Source organism: Acanthamoeba castellanii (genome assembly GCF_000313135.1).
Source record: "Acanthamoeba castellanii str. Neff unplaced genomic scaffold scf7180000084645, whole genome shotgun sequence".
In the NCBI taxonomy this organism is placed as follows: domain Eukaryota; phylum Discosea; order Longamoebia; family Acanthamoebidae; genus Acanthamoeba; species Acanthamoeba castellanii.
The window spans coordinates 1,443,983-1,456,477 of NW_004457313.1; the positions used below are offsets into that span (position 1 = coordinate 1,443,983).

The 12,495-nt window shown below is 54.6% G+C and overlaps 3 protein-coding genes across 3 annotated transcripts; all 3 read left to right on the forward strand.

The window, feature by feature from the left end:
• Nucleotides 1-38: 38 nt before the first annotated feature.
• ACA1_098260 (Mannosyl oligosaccharide glucosidase) lies at nt 39-4,390 on the forward strand (the record flags this gene model as incomplete). Its single annotated transcript, XM_004335094.1, has 16 exons — nt 39-99; nt 363-467; nt 582-734; nt 835-935; nt 1,052-1,124; nt 1,249-1,376; nt 1,753-1,984; nt 2,069-2,154; nt 2,237-2,314; nt 2,456-2,615; nt 3,199-3,342; nt 3,474-3,570; nt 3,653-3,741; nt 3,850-3,885; nt 3,957-4,067; nt 4,233-4,390. The coding sequence occupies 16 exons, from the start codon at nt 39-41 to the stop codon at nt 4,388-4,390; spliced, it is 1,812 nt and encodes a 603-aa protein (XP_004335142.1).
• Nucleotides 4,391-4,639: 249 nt separating this feature from the next.
• ACA1_098270 (Prokumamolisin, activation domain containing protein) lies at nt 4,640-8,546 on the forward strand (the record flags this gene model as incomplete). Its single annotated transcript, XM_004335095.1, has 17 exons — nt 4,640-4,695; nt 4,766-4,861; nt 4,960-5,074; nt 5,182-5,281; nt 5,351-5,457; nt 5,610-5,669; nt 5,755-5,799; nt 5,887-5,986; nt 6,074-6,210; nt 6,344-6,470; nt 6,945-7,046; nt 7,143-7,215; nt 7,318-7,376; nt 7,511-7,684; nt 7,807-7,889; nt 8,227-8,376; nt 8,487-8,546. The coding sequence occupies 17 exons, from the start codon at nt 4,640-4,642 to the stop codon at nt 8,544-8,546; spliced, it is 1,644 nt and encodes a 547-aa protein (XP_004335143.1).
• A 238-nt stretch (nt 8,547-8,784) lies between these two features.
• Nucleotides 8,785-11,659, forward strand: ACA1_098280 (copine, putative; the record flags this gene model as incomplete). The annotated part of the gene is made up of 13 exons (XM_004335096.1): nt 8,785-8,826; nt 9,025-9,080; nt 9,192-9,389; nt 9,502-9,588; nt 9,699-9,838; nt 9,979-10,106; nt 10,220-10,353; nt 10,433-10,514; nt 10,608-10,721; nt 10,814-10,891; nt 10,998-11,087; nt 11,155-11,305; nt 11,583-11,659. 13 exons carry the CDS (start codon nt 8,785-8,787, stop codon nt 11,657-11,659), a joined length of 1,377 nt encoding a protein of 458 aa, XP_004335144.1.
• Between the last annotated feature and the right edge of the window lie 836 nt (nt 11,660-12,495).

The window sequence follows — 12,495 nt, forward strand, 5'->3', positions numbered from 1 at the left end:
CCAGATCCAAGAAGCCCTGCTGCGACTCTGCCAACACCATGAGGAGCGAGGTCTCGGCTCTCGTCTTTTGTTCGATAGCCCTAATAGCGGCCCCGTTTGGTACGCCTCGTCAGTTGCCAATGATGACTACATTTTTTTTTAATAATAACATTAATACTCTCCATGTAATTTCATTTATTTGAGATTAGTGTGGTGCAGCGACCTACCACCTGCAGGTGCTGCAGCAGGGAATGACACACTTTACTGGGGTACCCTCTCCTTTGTTGTGAATCAACGTCTTCCATTGATGATGAAGATCTTCATCGTGCAGAGTGCAAGAAGCCTCACTCTCCTTTTCGCACGTGATTGCGCGTGCCATGCAGGAACGTATCGGTCGAACCTCTACTTTGGTGCACGCACGCGTAGTCCTCAATCGCCCCTCGTCGGCCTCATGTGGTTCGGCGCACACAATCCACTCACCGTCGACCGTACGGTCACCCGCATGATCCCTCGCTCTAAGAGATGAGAGCCGCCTGTGTGGACACGAGAAAGCTCAGTTTTCGATCTATGGTTTTTGCGTGCGTGTCGGCCTGACAACCCAGAGCTGCGGCACAGCTGCGAAGAGGGTGACGGGTTGGACAGCTACGGGTGGACCCGGCACGACGGCACCAACTACGGCGAGCAGACACTGATCGACTCGAAGACTGACCTCAAGCTCACTACCACTTTCATCAAGCACCAGCGCGGTGCGAATGGTACGCGCTAGGATCATCGATGCATCGTTGTGCTCCCGTCACGGTCTCCGTCTCAAAGCAAATCATATTATTTGTTCCGCGCACCATGATATAATGTTAGGAGGTGAGTGGGTGACCCGCCTGTCGGGCCAAAGCGCCAGCGGAGCAGCAGCAAGCGCGAAGGCAACTGAGTCTGCGACATCCCTGTTCTTGTACATCACCGTACCTGACACCTACACGCTCAACATTGCCGGACTCAGTGGCACGGCCAAAAAGAAGGTACATATTCATGTCTTTGCCAAAGTGCGTCTCATTAATCGCGTTCTTGTATGACGCAGGGCTTGGCCGATGACGTCCAGGTGGAGGGCCAGACCGACGAGTTGGGCGCTTTCTCTTTCCTGATCCGGAATGGTATATCCGAATCTCTGGTGGCGATGACCTCAAGGTTACTAACCGAACGCGGTTGTTTTGTGTGTGTGTGTGTGTGTGTGTGGTGTGGGTGTGTGGGTGTGTGTTTGTGTGTCTCATGTGGCAGGCCAGGACAATAAGTCTCCGGCCTCCCACTCCCCGCCGGTGGGGATGAAGGAGGTGGCCGATCTTAAGAAGACACATTTCTATGGCTACCATGTAGCTACCGAGGATGTGTGGGATGTCAAACAGGCCGTACATCCAATCTTGCTTCAAGGTAATAACAACCGCTCTTGACCTGTTCGTTAAAGATCACAAAACCTTAGTGTTGTAACACGCGTGCGGGTTTGAAGGTCGCCAGAACCTCTTCTCGCAGTATCGACGACTTCAAGAAAAAGACGGGCTGCAGGAGAGGCCCTCTCCTTTTCTCTTCGTGCCCACTCTCCCAAACACAGTGAGCAAGAATTCCAACGTCATCGTCATTCAGCGAGTGCTGACTCTGCCCTTTGAGGTAATACTACTTTCAAGTCCCTCCGCGCTCTGCTTCGTTTCTCTCCTCCAGAACTGATTCTAACAATGTGACAATTTGTAGATAGATCTGGTGTTTGTGTCCCATTCGGCCCACCCGCAGGCGGCGATCAAGTCGAAGAGCAAGAAGGGCGCCGCGGCTGCTGCGCACCGCACATTCACCGAAACGCAGCTGAGCTCATGGGCTCTGGGCGGCAGTGAGGTGAATACGGCCGTAGCGCACCGAAGGCGAGAATTCGAGAGCCAATTTGAGGAGGCTTTTGGTCTAGCAGCCAAAGGGTTCACCGCTCAACAGCGCCACTTCGCCATGTCCACCATGAGCAACCTGATTGGAGGTAAGCCCCATAACACTTCGGTACTTAGGCACGCCATGGATTGTGACATTCACACCACCACCACTGTCGCTTCTTTTTGTCCAGGCATCTCCTATTTTTACGGTTCGTCTATTGTCGAAGATCGAGACTCCAATCCCGCACAGCCGAGAAAGTATTATTCTCCGCCCAAGGTACCTAGTGTTCATGCTCTTAGCGACATATGGGTATGACGGCAGGCTGATATTCTCTCTCTCTCTCTCCATTCTCGAGCAGAGCCTCTACACAGCCGTGCCCTCGCGACCTTTCTTTCCTCGAGGTTTCCTGTGGGACGAAGGCTTTCACCAGCTTCTCGTGCGCCAGTGGAGTCCACTCATCACGTTCGTTCGCCCGTGTCCTCTTTCTTTATTGAGACAGTTTTCTAGGTAACATGTGAATCATAATTACGATATGCGTGATAGGCGGGACGTGTTGCGGCATTGGTTTGCCCTGCAGGACCCCAACACCGGTTGGATTGCTCGGGAGCAGATTCTTGGCAAGGAAGCGCGCTCCAAGGTGCCACCAGAGTTTCAAGCACAGAATCCTTCCTACGCCAACCCGCCTACACTGCTCTTCCCACTCTCGGCCTCCATTCAGGCCATCAAAAAGGCTCAAGGTGCGCTCTCAGCTCTCTCTCTCTCATTCTACTCTCCGCACCACCCAATTGGACAGCGAATAGGAGCAACCATGGCCTAACGTCATGACGAACCAATGCAGCGAGTGATAGCGTGGCTGGCGTAGTAGTGAACCAAGATGTCAATTCCCTTTCTTCCTTTGGCACGGCAGAACAGACCACAGGTAGATATATCTCCTCTCTGCCTGGCCTCTGGCTTTTGCTGCAGGATTTTTTGTCGTTTTTAGCCACTGAACCATTTTATGTGTTCTTCGTCTTCTCTCTCCCCCCTCCGTGGGGTATGGTGTGCATATCAATCGTATCCAGACGTCTCAGCAGAGTTTGCATTCTTGCGCGAGTCGTATCCCCAACTGGCCAAATGGTATAACTGGTTCATGTCCACACAGCGATCAAGCGGCAATGGCGACGCCTTTTTGTGGGTTGGCAGAAGTGTCAACCACACTTTCACTTCTGGTACGCGCCTCTCCCTACATCAGTAGGGTTAGCACGCCATCCTCGGAAGGACTTTTATCCTGATCTCTGCGGGCCATTACATTAGGCCTTGACGATTATCCACGCGCGCCAGCGGTTTCCGCCCACGAGCAACACGTCGACTTGCTCTCGTGGATGATGTTCTACTCCCGCACGATGGTCGATATTTCGCTTCTTCTCGGCCAGGACCCCTCGCCCTACTCAGAGGCCTACGAGCGCTTCCAGGCGCAACTACAAAGTACTACCCCCACTACTTTTAAGTCACCAGCGCTAACCCGCCGCCTTTCGGGGCACCGCTGACCTCGCGCTTGTTGTTGTTGTTGTTGTTGTTGTTCCTGTCCTGTTTCTCTTATTCGGCCTCACTACTAGACTACTGGAGCGAGGAGCACCAGTGTTACTGTGATATTGACGGTCGCAATCCAGCCACTGGCCTCTTCAATCTTGTGTGCCACAAGGGCTATGTCAGGTACCGCTGTCGTCGCTGTTGGATTTTAGTAATGACTTTGAATGTTGTGAATGTTAATGTCGTCGTTGTTTTCTGTCGCCAGCTTGTTCCCGCTGTTCCTTGGGTTGGTGCCCACCGACTCGCCCAATCTCGGCGCATTGCTCGACCTCATGCGAGACGAAAACCACCTCTGTACGTACAATTTCAAACGCGTGTTTGAACACGTAATCCTTACCCCCAAATGGTACTTTGTGATGTACGTAGGGTCGGGGTATGGCCTTCGTTCTTTGTCCAAGGCAGACCGATACTTCGGCCAGGGCGAGAATTACTGGAAAGGTACCAGTAGACAAGGTTAGCAGCGCAGCCAGTATGCACACGTGCTGATTGTGTTTCTGCACCCGGAACAGGTCCTATTTGGATCAACATGAACTACCTCGCCCTGTCGGCGCTCAAAAACTACTATGCTTCGCGCCCAGGGCCACACCAAGCAAGAGCACAGACCATCTACCAAGAACTACGTAGCCAGCTTGTCGCCAATATGTATAACGTATGGCCCTTTCTTGCTCGGCTACTGCTTGCTTGAATGCCTCTAATATCTTCCTCTCTCCCTCTTACATACGGCGCAACACGCGACACGCACACGACACCGCATGCACGCGACACACAGGAGTACATGCGGACAGGTTACGTGTGGGAACAGTACAATCCAATCACAGGCAAGGGTCAGCGCTCGCATCCGTTCACGGGTTGGTCTGCTTTGGTGGTCCTCATCATGGCTGAGCACTATCCCGAGAAGTACCCTCTCCTTTCTTCTTCTGCTCCCTTCGCGACTAATTCGTAGGAGGGCCCTCAAAAGGAGACGTGCCCATATAAAAATACTCCGACATCCCTTAATTCGGACTACGAGAAAAAAGGACTGCGCCTCCACTACCAGTGTCGCTCCAAGATGAAGGGAACACGCTCACTTCTCCTCCAGGTTCTCCTCTTCGCGAGCGTACTCCTGGCGGTTGCGGCTGCGATCGACGTTGAGGCTGAAACAGCGTTGCGAGTGGAAGTGCTGGCCCCCCTTGGTGAACACCATGGCTGGACAATGAGCCGGAAGCGTGCCGCTCCGGAGGGCTCCCTCACCTTCTTTGTTGAGCTCAAGTATGTTGATCCCTCCTTCGCCTCTTGTCCCCTACCCCCTCTAACAAGACACAACAAACAAACAACACAGCACCGGCAAGGAGGATCTCGTGGCTCGTACAGCTGAGAGTGTATCCGACCCCAAATCCCCCTCCTATGGCAAGTACCTTTCCGCTGAGGAGCTCAGGTTCGCCTCCTCTCTATTTCTTCCTCTTCTTCGCCAATTCCGTTCTTGTGCTGCCTTCTTGCCCAACGCACTTTGTTCACCAAGCAACTACTACGCAGGGAACTGGTGGCTGCGCCGCAGGAGGTGGAGGACCACGTCACACAGTGGCTTCACGCGACAAGAATTGCCCATGACGAGCCTTTGGAGGTCGAATCCTACGGAGATGTCCTCCGGGTTTGTTTGCCTTCCTCCCTTCGCCCGCGATGCTAGTTCATCCTCACTGTTTGTTTGCTTGTTTGTTTGTTTGTTCGCTTGCTTGCTTGCTTGCTTGTTTGTTCCAGGTGAGCACCACGGTCCAGAACACCGAGCAGTTGTTCGACACTCAGCTTGCCCATTTCACGCATTCCGAGTCTCAGCGCTCGGCTGTCCTCATCACCAGTTGTACGCATACCTGTGTGTGCGGCGCACTAACCCAAACCCTCACCAAAAACTTTTATTCTCGGAACACAGCTGCCACACTGCCGGTTGATATTAGCCAGTATGTGCGGGGCGTCGTGGGTCTCGCGGAGGTGATGACCAGCCACCACGTTACGCGATGGGCAAACAAGAACCAGAAGGTGTGTGTGCTCAGCGCTCTCATTCCCCTTTCTCTCACCTGTAACCATGCAAGGTACCACGAGCTTGGGTGATGAACTGACGCCAAACACAACGATACACGTGTGCGCAGAATGACCACCGACAGTCCGAGGTCCCCGTCCTCGGACCGCAGGTCTTGCGGGCCTACTACAACGTGTCGTCAGACCTCTTTGCTTCCCCCGAAGTGTCTCAGGTGCACCTCTCAACCCTTTCGCGCATGCGTGTGTGCACGCATAATACTAACGTGCAGGACATCGATCAACAACCAACAAACGCAGGGCATCATTTCGTTCAACGACGCTTTCTCGCCTAAGGCCCTGCAGGTTCGTCCCATTAATATTTGCCTCTATTCCTTAAGCACGCGGGCTGAGCACAACTCGCTTACAACACCCTTTCTTTGGTGCGAGCAGACCTTTTGTGAGGCGTTCGACCTCAATGTTCCTGAGGTTATTCAGGTCAATGGCGTGGATTCCAACGTCCCAGGCACAAGCGGTCGAGTGTTGGCTTACGGTGCGGCGAACCTGAGCTGGCCCCATACCGCACATGGAAAGAAAGCTCTCAAGCATCTCTCTTCTTTGTGATCACCACACTCTGCAGGAGAGAGCGATCTCGACGTCCAGTACATCACGGCCATGGCCCGCAATGCCACCACTTACCACCACAACAACGACAACGCCGAGTTTGGATTTTATTGGTGGGCTCTCGAGGTTGCCGCGTCTCCCAACCCGGCCATGGTACGCGTTTTATTATTATTATTATTAGCATTATTTATCGAGATTGAATTTTATTTTATTTTTTTAACAACTCGTCAACATTGAGTAGTCTGTCTTCTCACAATTTTTCGGTGATGATCGATGATTGTACCAGGTATACTCCATGTCCTGGGGTATGGACGAAACGTCTCTTCGGGGCAGGAAGGTTCACAGCATCACCAGCATGGATGATAAGTTGGCAAGATTGGCCTTGCGGGGCATTACCATCCTCGCTTCTGCAGGTGCTTCCCCAAATACGCACTTGCGCCTGGTCTCAATCAAGACCGCGCCATCCACCTTTACTGCAAGCGATCTTTTTTAGGGCTCGCTCCTGAGTACTGAGAAGCGGCATTATTGCACATGCAGGTGACTTTGGCGCGTGTGGTGGGTCCCAAGCCTGCCCGGTCGAGAGCTACTGCCCCGCAGGCGGCTGTGAGCACAACACTACTAAATGTACGTACTTTAGTCCGCGAGTGCGCACTACCAGCTAGCCTCACATTCGTCCCGCCTCGCGAGTCCTTGTCTACTGCTGCTGACTCCCTCGATGACCCAAAAACAGGCATGCAAATTCTTGTTACGAATGATTTCGGAACTGTCAGCTTCCCATCCAGTACGTCGCCGCAACTCTCCCCATTGCCCCCTCCCCACAAGTATCAGTCCTTGGCTCTTCCTCCGGGATCAGGCGAGATCTCTTCTAACAACCTGGATTCGCTCAGCCTTCGGGTGGCTGTTTTCGCGACCCACCGACCTCAACCCCGTCAGGGAGTTCCTCCGTAAACAGGAAGGTTGCAATGCCACTGTTGAATGGGACAACGCAGGTACGGCTCAGTATGTGTGCCTGCACCCCTCCCACTCTATCCATAGCGTGATCTCGTCGGAGTCTAACAGCCTGTGTGCTGGTTAACGGGTTGCAGGCCAGCCGTGGCTCTACTCTGAGTGCGAGTGCTCTGATTTCAAGTGGATGGATCTCGGAACAGCACGGTTCAGGTACGGACGGCCTGCGCGCAGTTTTGGGTGGGGGGGGCTTGCAGAAATCGATCAGCAGTGGAGTCATCTTCTTGAAGCTGACAGCTTTCCACTCAAAAACAGAGATTGGACCCCCGCCACGGCTTCTTGGCCCAAGTTGACGGCTGCCTACCCCGCCTCCAGTGTGTGGGTGACATCTGTAGGCGGTACTGAATGGTCCATAGAAGGTACAATCTCATTGATTTTTCAACACCACACCACGCAATTTGCGTACAGAAAACAATGTAACTTATCAGAGGGAGATCTGGTCACACAGGTGAGGAGATCGTTGGCGCGTACGGACCAGACTCCATTTCGTACTACACCACCGGCGGTGGTTTCTCGGCAATCTTTCCGCGCCAGCCGTGGCAGGAGGGTTCCGTGTCCGCGTACCTCGCTAATGACTCCATTCAATCTGAGCTGCCCCCTACATCTGTCTACCGCGCCGAAGGTACCATTTCATGAAGTGGTCGACAGCTCTCTCTCCCCCAGTCTCTCTCCCTCTCCCCAGTCTCCTTCAGATCATAATGAGAGGTGCGTGTGCGTGTGCGTGTGCGTGCGTGTGCGCGACAGGTCGTGCATTCCCCGACATCAGCCTCGTAGGAGCGAATTACTTGATTGCTTATGCCGGCCCAACCGGCAAAGATGAGCCCTTGGTGCGCTGCCCCCTTCTCCTCCCCTGGTGTTCTCGGGTACTCGCCAAGTGAACTCACAGGGACACTCTCCTCCCCGTACTACATACTGCCTTCAGATTTTCCCTGTTCAGGGTACCAGTTGCTCCGCTCCAACTCTTGCCGGCATGATCACACTCATCAACCAGATGCGTCTTGATGCGTATGTCTTCTGCTCTCGCATTCGACTACCGCTCTTGTTCTTGTGGCCAACCGCACGTTGTACATGCGCGCATCAGAGTAAACCACTAACTCTCGGAATAACGTTTTTGATCTCTCTCTCGCACTCACGCGCACACAATAACGTAGGGGCAAGCCGCAGTTGGGGTTCCTCAACCCGATTCTCTACCAAATGGCCCGTGACCGGCCGGAAGCCTTCCACGACGTGGTCACTGGCAGCAACAAGGGCACTACCGGCTATACTTGCCAGTATGGATGGCCGGCGGCCTCAGGCTGGGATGCCGCGAGTGGCGTACGCACCCACCGCCCAGCACTGGGGACACACACCCTGTTGTTCTTGTTCTTGTGTTCCTCAATTCGATCAATACGCTGACAGTTGTGTTTCTTTGTTTGCAAATACAGCTGGGTACCCCCAACTTCGGCATCATGGCGGACTACCTCCTCAACTTCGACGCTTGCTAACCTACCGTGACGTTCGCCACACAAGCTCGCCTTTTCTTTCTTTTATTCCTTTCTTGACTTCTCCTCATTTCCCCTTAATTAAGGGACTGTCAGTCTCTTTTATCTGGTTGGTCCCTCGTGACCGGTGGCCGTGGCTGGCCTTCCACGAACTTGGGGAACGGGTAAGAAAAATAAACAAACGTGGTCACACGGCACCTCACGGCCACACCTCAAGTCACACTGTTCCCCGCGAGTGAAAATGATGCAAGGTTCGGCGGGTATGGTCGAAGCGCCCAGCAGGGTGGAGCTGCGCATCTCTCTCAGGCACACTTACCTTCTCCAACATTTTTTTGCTTTGCTTTGCTTTGCTTTGATCTAGCTGACCTTTTTTTGTTGGTTTGGTCTTTGGGGCAATCTAAATCTCAAAATGTGTTTTGTTTTCAGGCATTTGATTAGAATGGATGTACTTTCTGCGTCGGACCCGCTTGTTGTGGTGCAGGAGTTCAACCCCGCCACTGGTGGATGGAGGGAGGTCGGCCGCACTGAATGGCAGAAGTACGTACTTGGGGCGTGCCGTTCGTGAGAGGCCTCTTGTTCACTCTCTCATTCTTACGCCGTTAATTGGGTGTGGTGTGACGTTGTCCTCTCTCTCTCTCTCTCTCTCAGGAACCAGTCGAACCCGAACTTTGCGCAGGTGGTGCCCCTCGACTACTGGTTCGAGAAGGCCCAGAAGCTGCGCTTTGACGTGTATGACGTCGATAAGCCCCATGGCTCGCTCTCCAGGCAGGACAACCTGGGAGAGGCGGTCATCAACCTGGGCGACATCCTCGGCAGCCCGGGTGGCGTAGCGACACGCGACCTCAAGTACTGCTTCGCCTCTTCTGACCTGCCCGGATGATATCCGCCACCTGGAGTCTCTCTACATACTGATGCGGTCGTGCACGCAAATTCACACACACACACACTCTCAAACCAGGAATCCCGATCATCCGGCGCGTCGGATTGGTGACATCATCGTTGCCGCGGAGGAGGTCAACTCTGAGGCGGCCAATTCCATCGTCACGTACGTTGATTGATGATAACGAACACGACTTCTCCGTGTTTGTCTGCGCTCCCACATCTTTTTCAGTGCCACTGACCGGCTCGGCGTTCGTCGTGGTTTCTTCTCTCTAGCTTTCGGTTCACCGGATCGCACCTCGACAAGAAGGATTTGTTTGGCAAATCCGACCCCTGGTTGGAGATCCACCGCAACAACATTGAGAACGGCCAATGGACCCTCATCCATAAGACCGAGGTCATCAAGAAAACGCTAGGTACCTTTTCCAGTCCCTTATTTTCTCTCTCTCTCTCATTCTTTCGTATTCTCATTTACCCTCCATCACCATTCATTACTCGTGGGCGTGTTCTCCCTCCTGTTGACGGTTTGTTGCTTGTGGGTGGGGTGGGTGGCCAGACCCTGCGTGGTGCCCCTTTGAATTGGACTGCTCCAAGCTGTGCCAGGGAGATTTCAACCGCCAACTCCTCTTCAAGGTTTATGATTGGGACGCAGATGGTAGCCACGACCTCATTGGACTCGCCAACGTGCGTTCGCCCTTGGCATTCTTTCGTGTGGCGTGTGCGTGCGTGCGTACGTGTGTGCGTGAAGTCTAGAGCCTCCTAACACTTACTAACTGGGCCTCCTCCGATTACATCAGGCCACGCTGAATGAACTGCTGCAGGGCAAGCGTCAGCTGCCGCTGATCGAGCCCGACAAGCAGAGGAAGAAGAAGGGCTACACCAACTCAGGAGTACTCAACATTGTCCAGCTGGACCTGCGCAAGAATCACAGGTTCTACCCTCTATTTACCACCGATGAGCTACCTCTGCTTTCTCCAACAACCAGCTCTTTCTCTGCTCTCCCTCTGTAGCTTCCTGGAATATGTCGCTGGTGGCTGCCAGCTTCGCCTCGCGATTGCTATCGACTTTACCGCTTCAAATGGCGATCCTACGGTATGACGCCCTCCCTTATGCACGCATCGCTCTCAAGATTTCAGAACAAATCGGTCGAGCTTTGCTTAAAAACCCGTACATGGGGACGCACAGAGTGCTCGCTCGCTGCATTACCGCGATCCCTCGGGCCAACCCAACGAGTACATGAAGGCGATCATGGCTGTTGGAGAAATTCTTGCGTCCTACGACCAGACTTCGCGCTTCCCGGTATGTAGCTAAGCCCCTTCATCTTTCCGCCAGTGAAAAACCTATCGCGGGGAGGCCTTAGTGTGACTGAGAAGGTGTTGCACGCGGTGTAGACCTACGGATTTGGAGCCAAGATTCCGCCGACCGCTACGACCTCGCATTGCTTCCACGTCAACATGGACCCTACCAACGTACGTGTGTAACACCTTGCAGCCTGGTTCCTTGATTACCCCCCCCTTCTCCCGGCTACCCAATGAGCTGATTCACAACTGAAAACCCGCACACCACTGTTAACAGCCCGAGTGCGTCGGTATCAGTAACGTGATTGGTGCCTACACGCACTCCCTCAGCCACGTCAAACTCTCTGGACCCACCAACTTCAGTCCCGTACGTGCAGTGCTTTATTATCGCTTCGTCAAAATTGTGAGGGCTCACACCTTTGCGTGCATTACAGATCATCAAGCAAGTGGCCGAACTGGCAAGGCAGACGCCCCCTCAGCAGCAGGTCTACTGGACGCTCCTCATGATCACTGACGGAGCCATTTCGGACATGGACACCACGATGGCGGAGATCGTCAACGCTTCCGATCTGCCCATTTCTTTGAGTACGCATCGTGGTCCCTGCCAAGGCGAGAGCCATTATTGACACTCTCTGCACCTCTTATCTTATGACGAACCTGATCCTCGTGTGTGTGTGTGTGTGTGCAGTCATTGTGGGTGTGGGCAATGACGACTTTAAGGAGATGGAAACGCTGGACGGCGATGGAAGGCTGCTCCAGGCTAGATCAGGCAAAAAGGCGTCGAGGGACATCGTCCAATTCGTTCCCTTCCAACAGTTCAGGAACCAGCACTACTCTGAACTCGCTCGCGTCACTCTCGCAGGTTTGTCTGCCGCCTTCCCGCCCACAACGTTCCTGCTCCGCTTGGCGTGTGACTCACCCCACCTGAACAACCCTTAGAACTGCCGAAGCAGTTGACCGACTTCTACAAGGCACACAACATCAAGCCCAACCCCAGGCCTGTCATCTCCATCGCCCAGGTACGCGAGGCCCTCGCCCTATTTTTCGGGTCATTGTTTTGGTTGTGCTCTTTTTAACGCAACGCGCATGTGGCCTTTTCCAGATGGGACTGCAGGCTCCTCCCACGCAGGTGGGGCTTGCTGCGCCTGCCACCGCCGCTCCGGTCACTGTTCCGCCTCAACAGCAGCAGCAGCAGCAGCAGCAAGGAGGCTGGGGAGGGCCGCAGGGAGGAGCACCATCTCCGTCTCAACAACAGTGGGGCGGTCCGCAAGGAGGAGCACCGTCGACTCGCCAGGACGGGCCGCAAGGGGCGCAGCCGGGAGGTTGGGGCGGTCCGCAGCAAGGAGGAGCACCCCCGACGCAGCAGCCGCAGCAACAGGCGGGAGGTTGGGCGGTCCGCAGCAAGGAGGAGCACCCCCGACGCAGCAGCTGCAGCAACAGGCGGGAGGCTGGGGCGGTCCGCAGCAAGGAGGAGCGCCCTCGCCGTCTCAACAACAATGGGGCGGCCAGCATGGAGTCTCGCTGCAGCAGGGTGGGCCGCAAGGAGGAGCATCCCCGACGCAGCAGCACCAGCAGCAACAAGGCTGGGGCGGGCCGCAAGGAGGAGCACCCTCGATTCGTCAGGACGGGCCGCAAGGGGCGCAGCCGGGAGGTTGGCCGCAGCAAGGAGGGCCACCCCTTCAGCAGGGTGGTCCGCAAGGACCCCAAGCTCAGCAACTGCCGCAGGCGGGAGGTTGGGGTGGACCGCAGCAAGGAGGACCGCAGCAGGGTGGCCC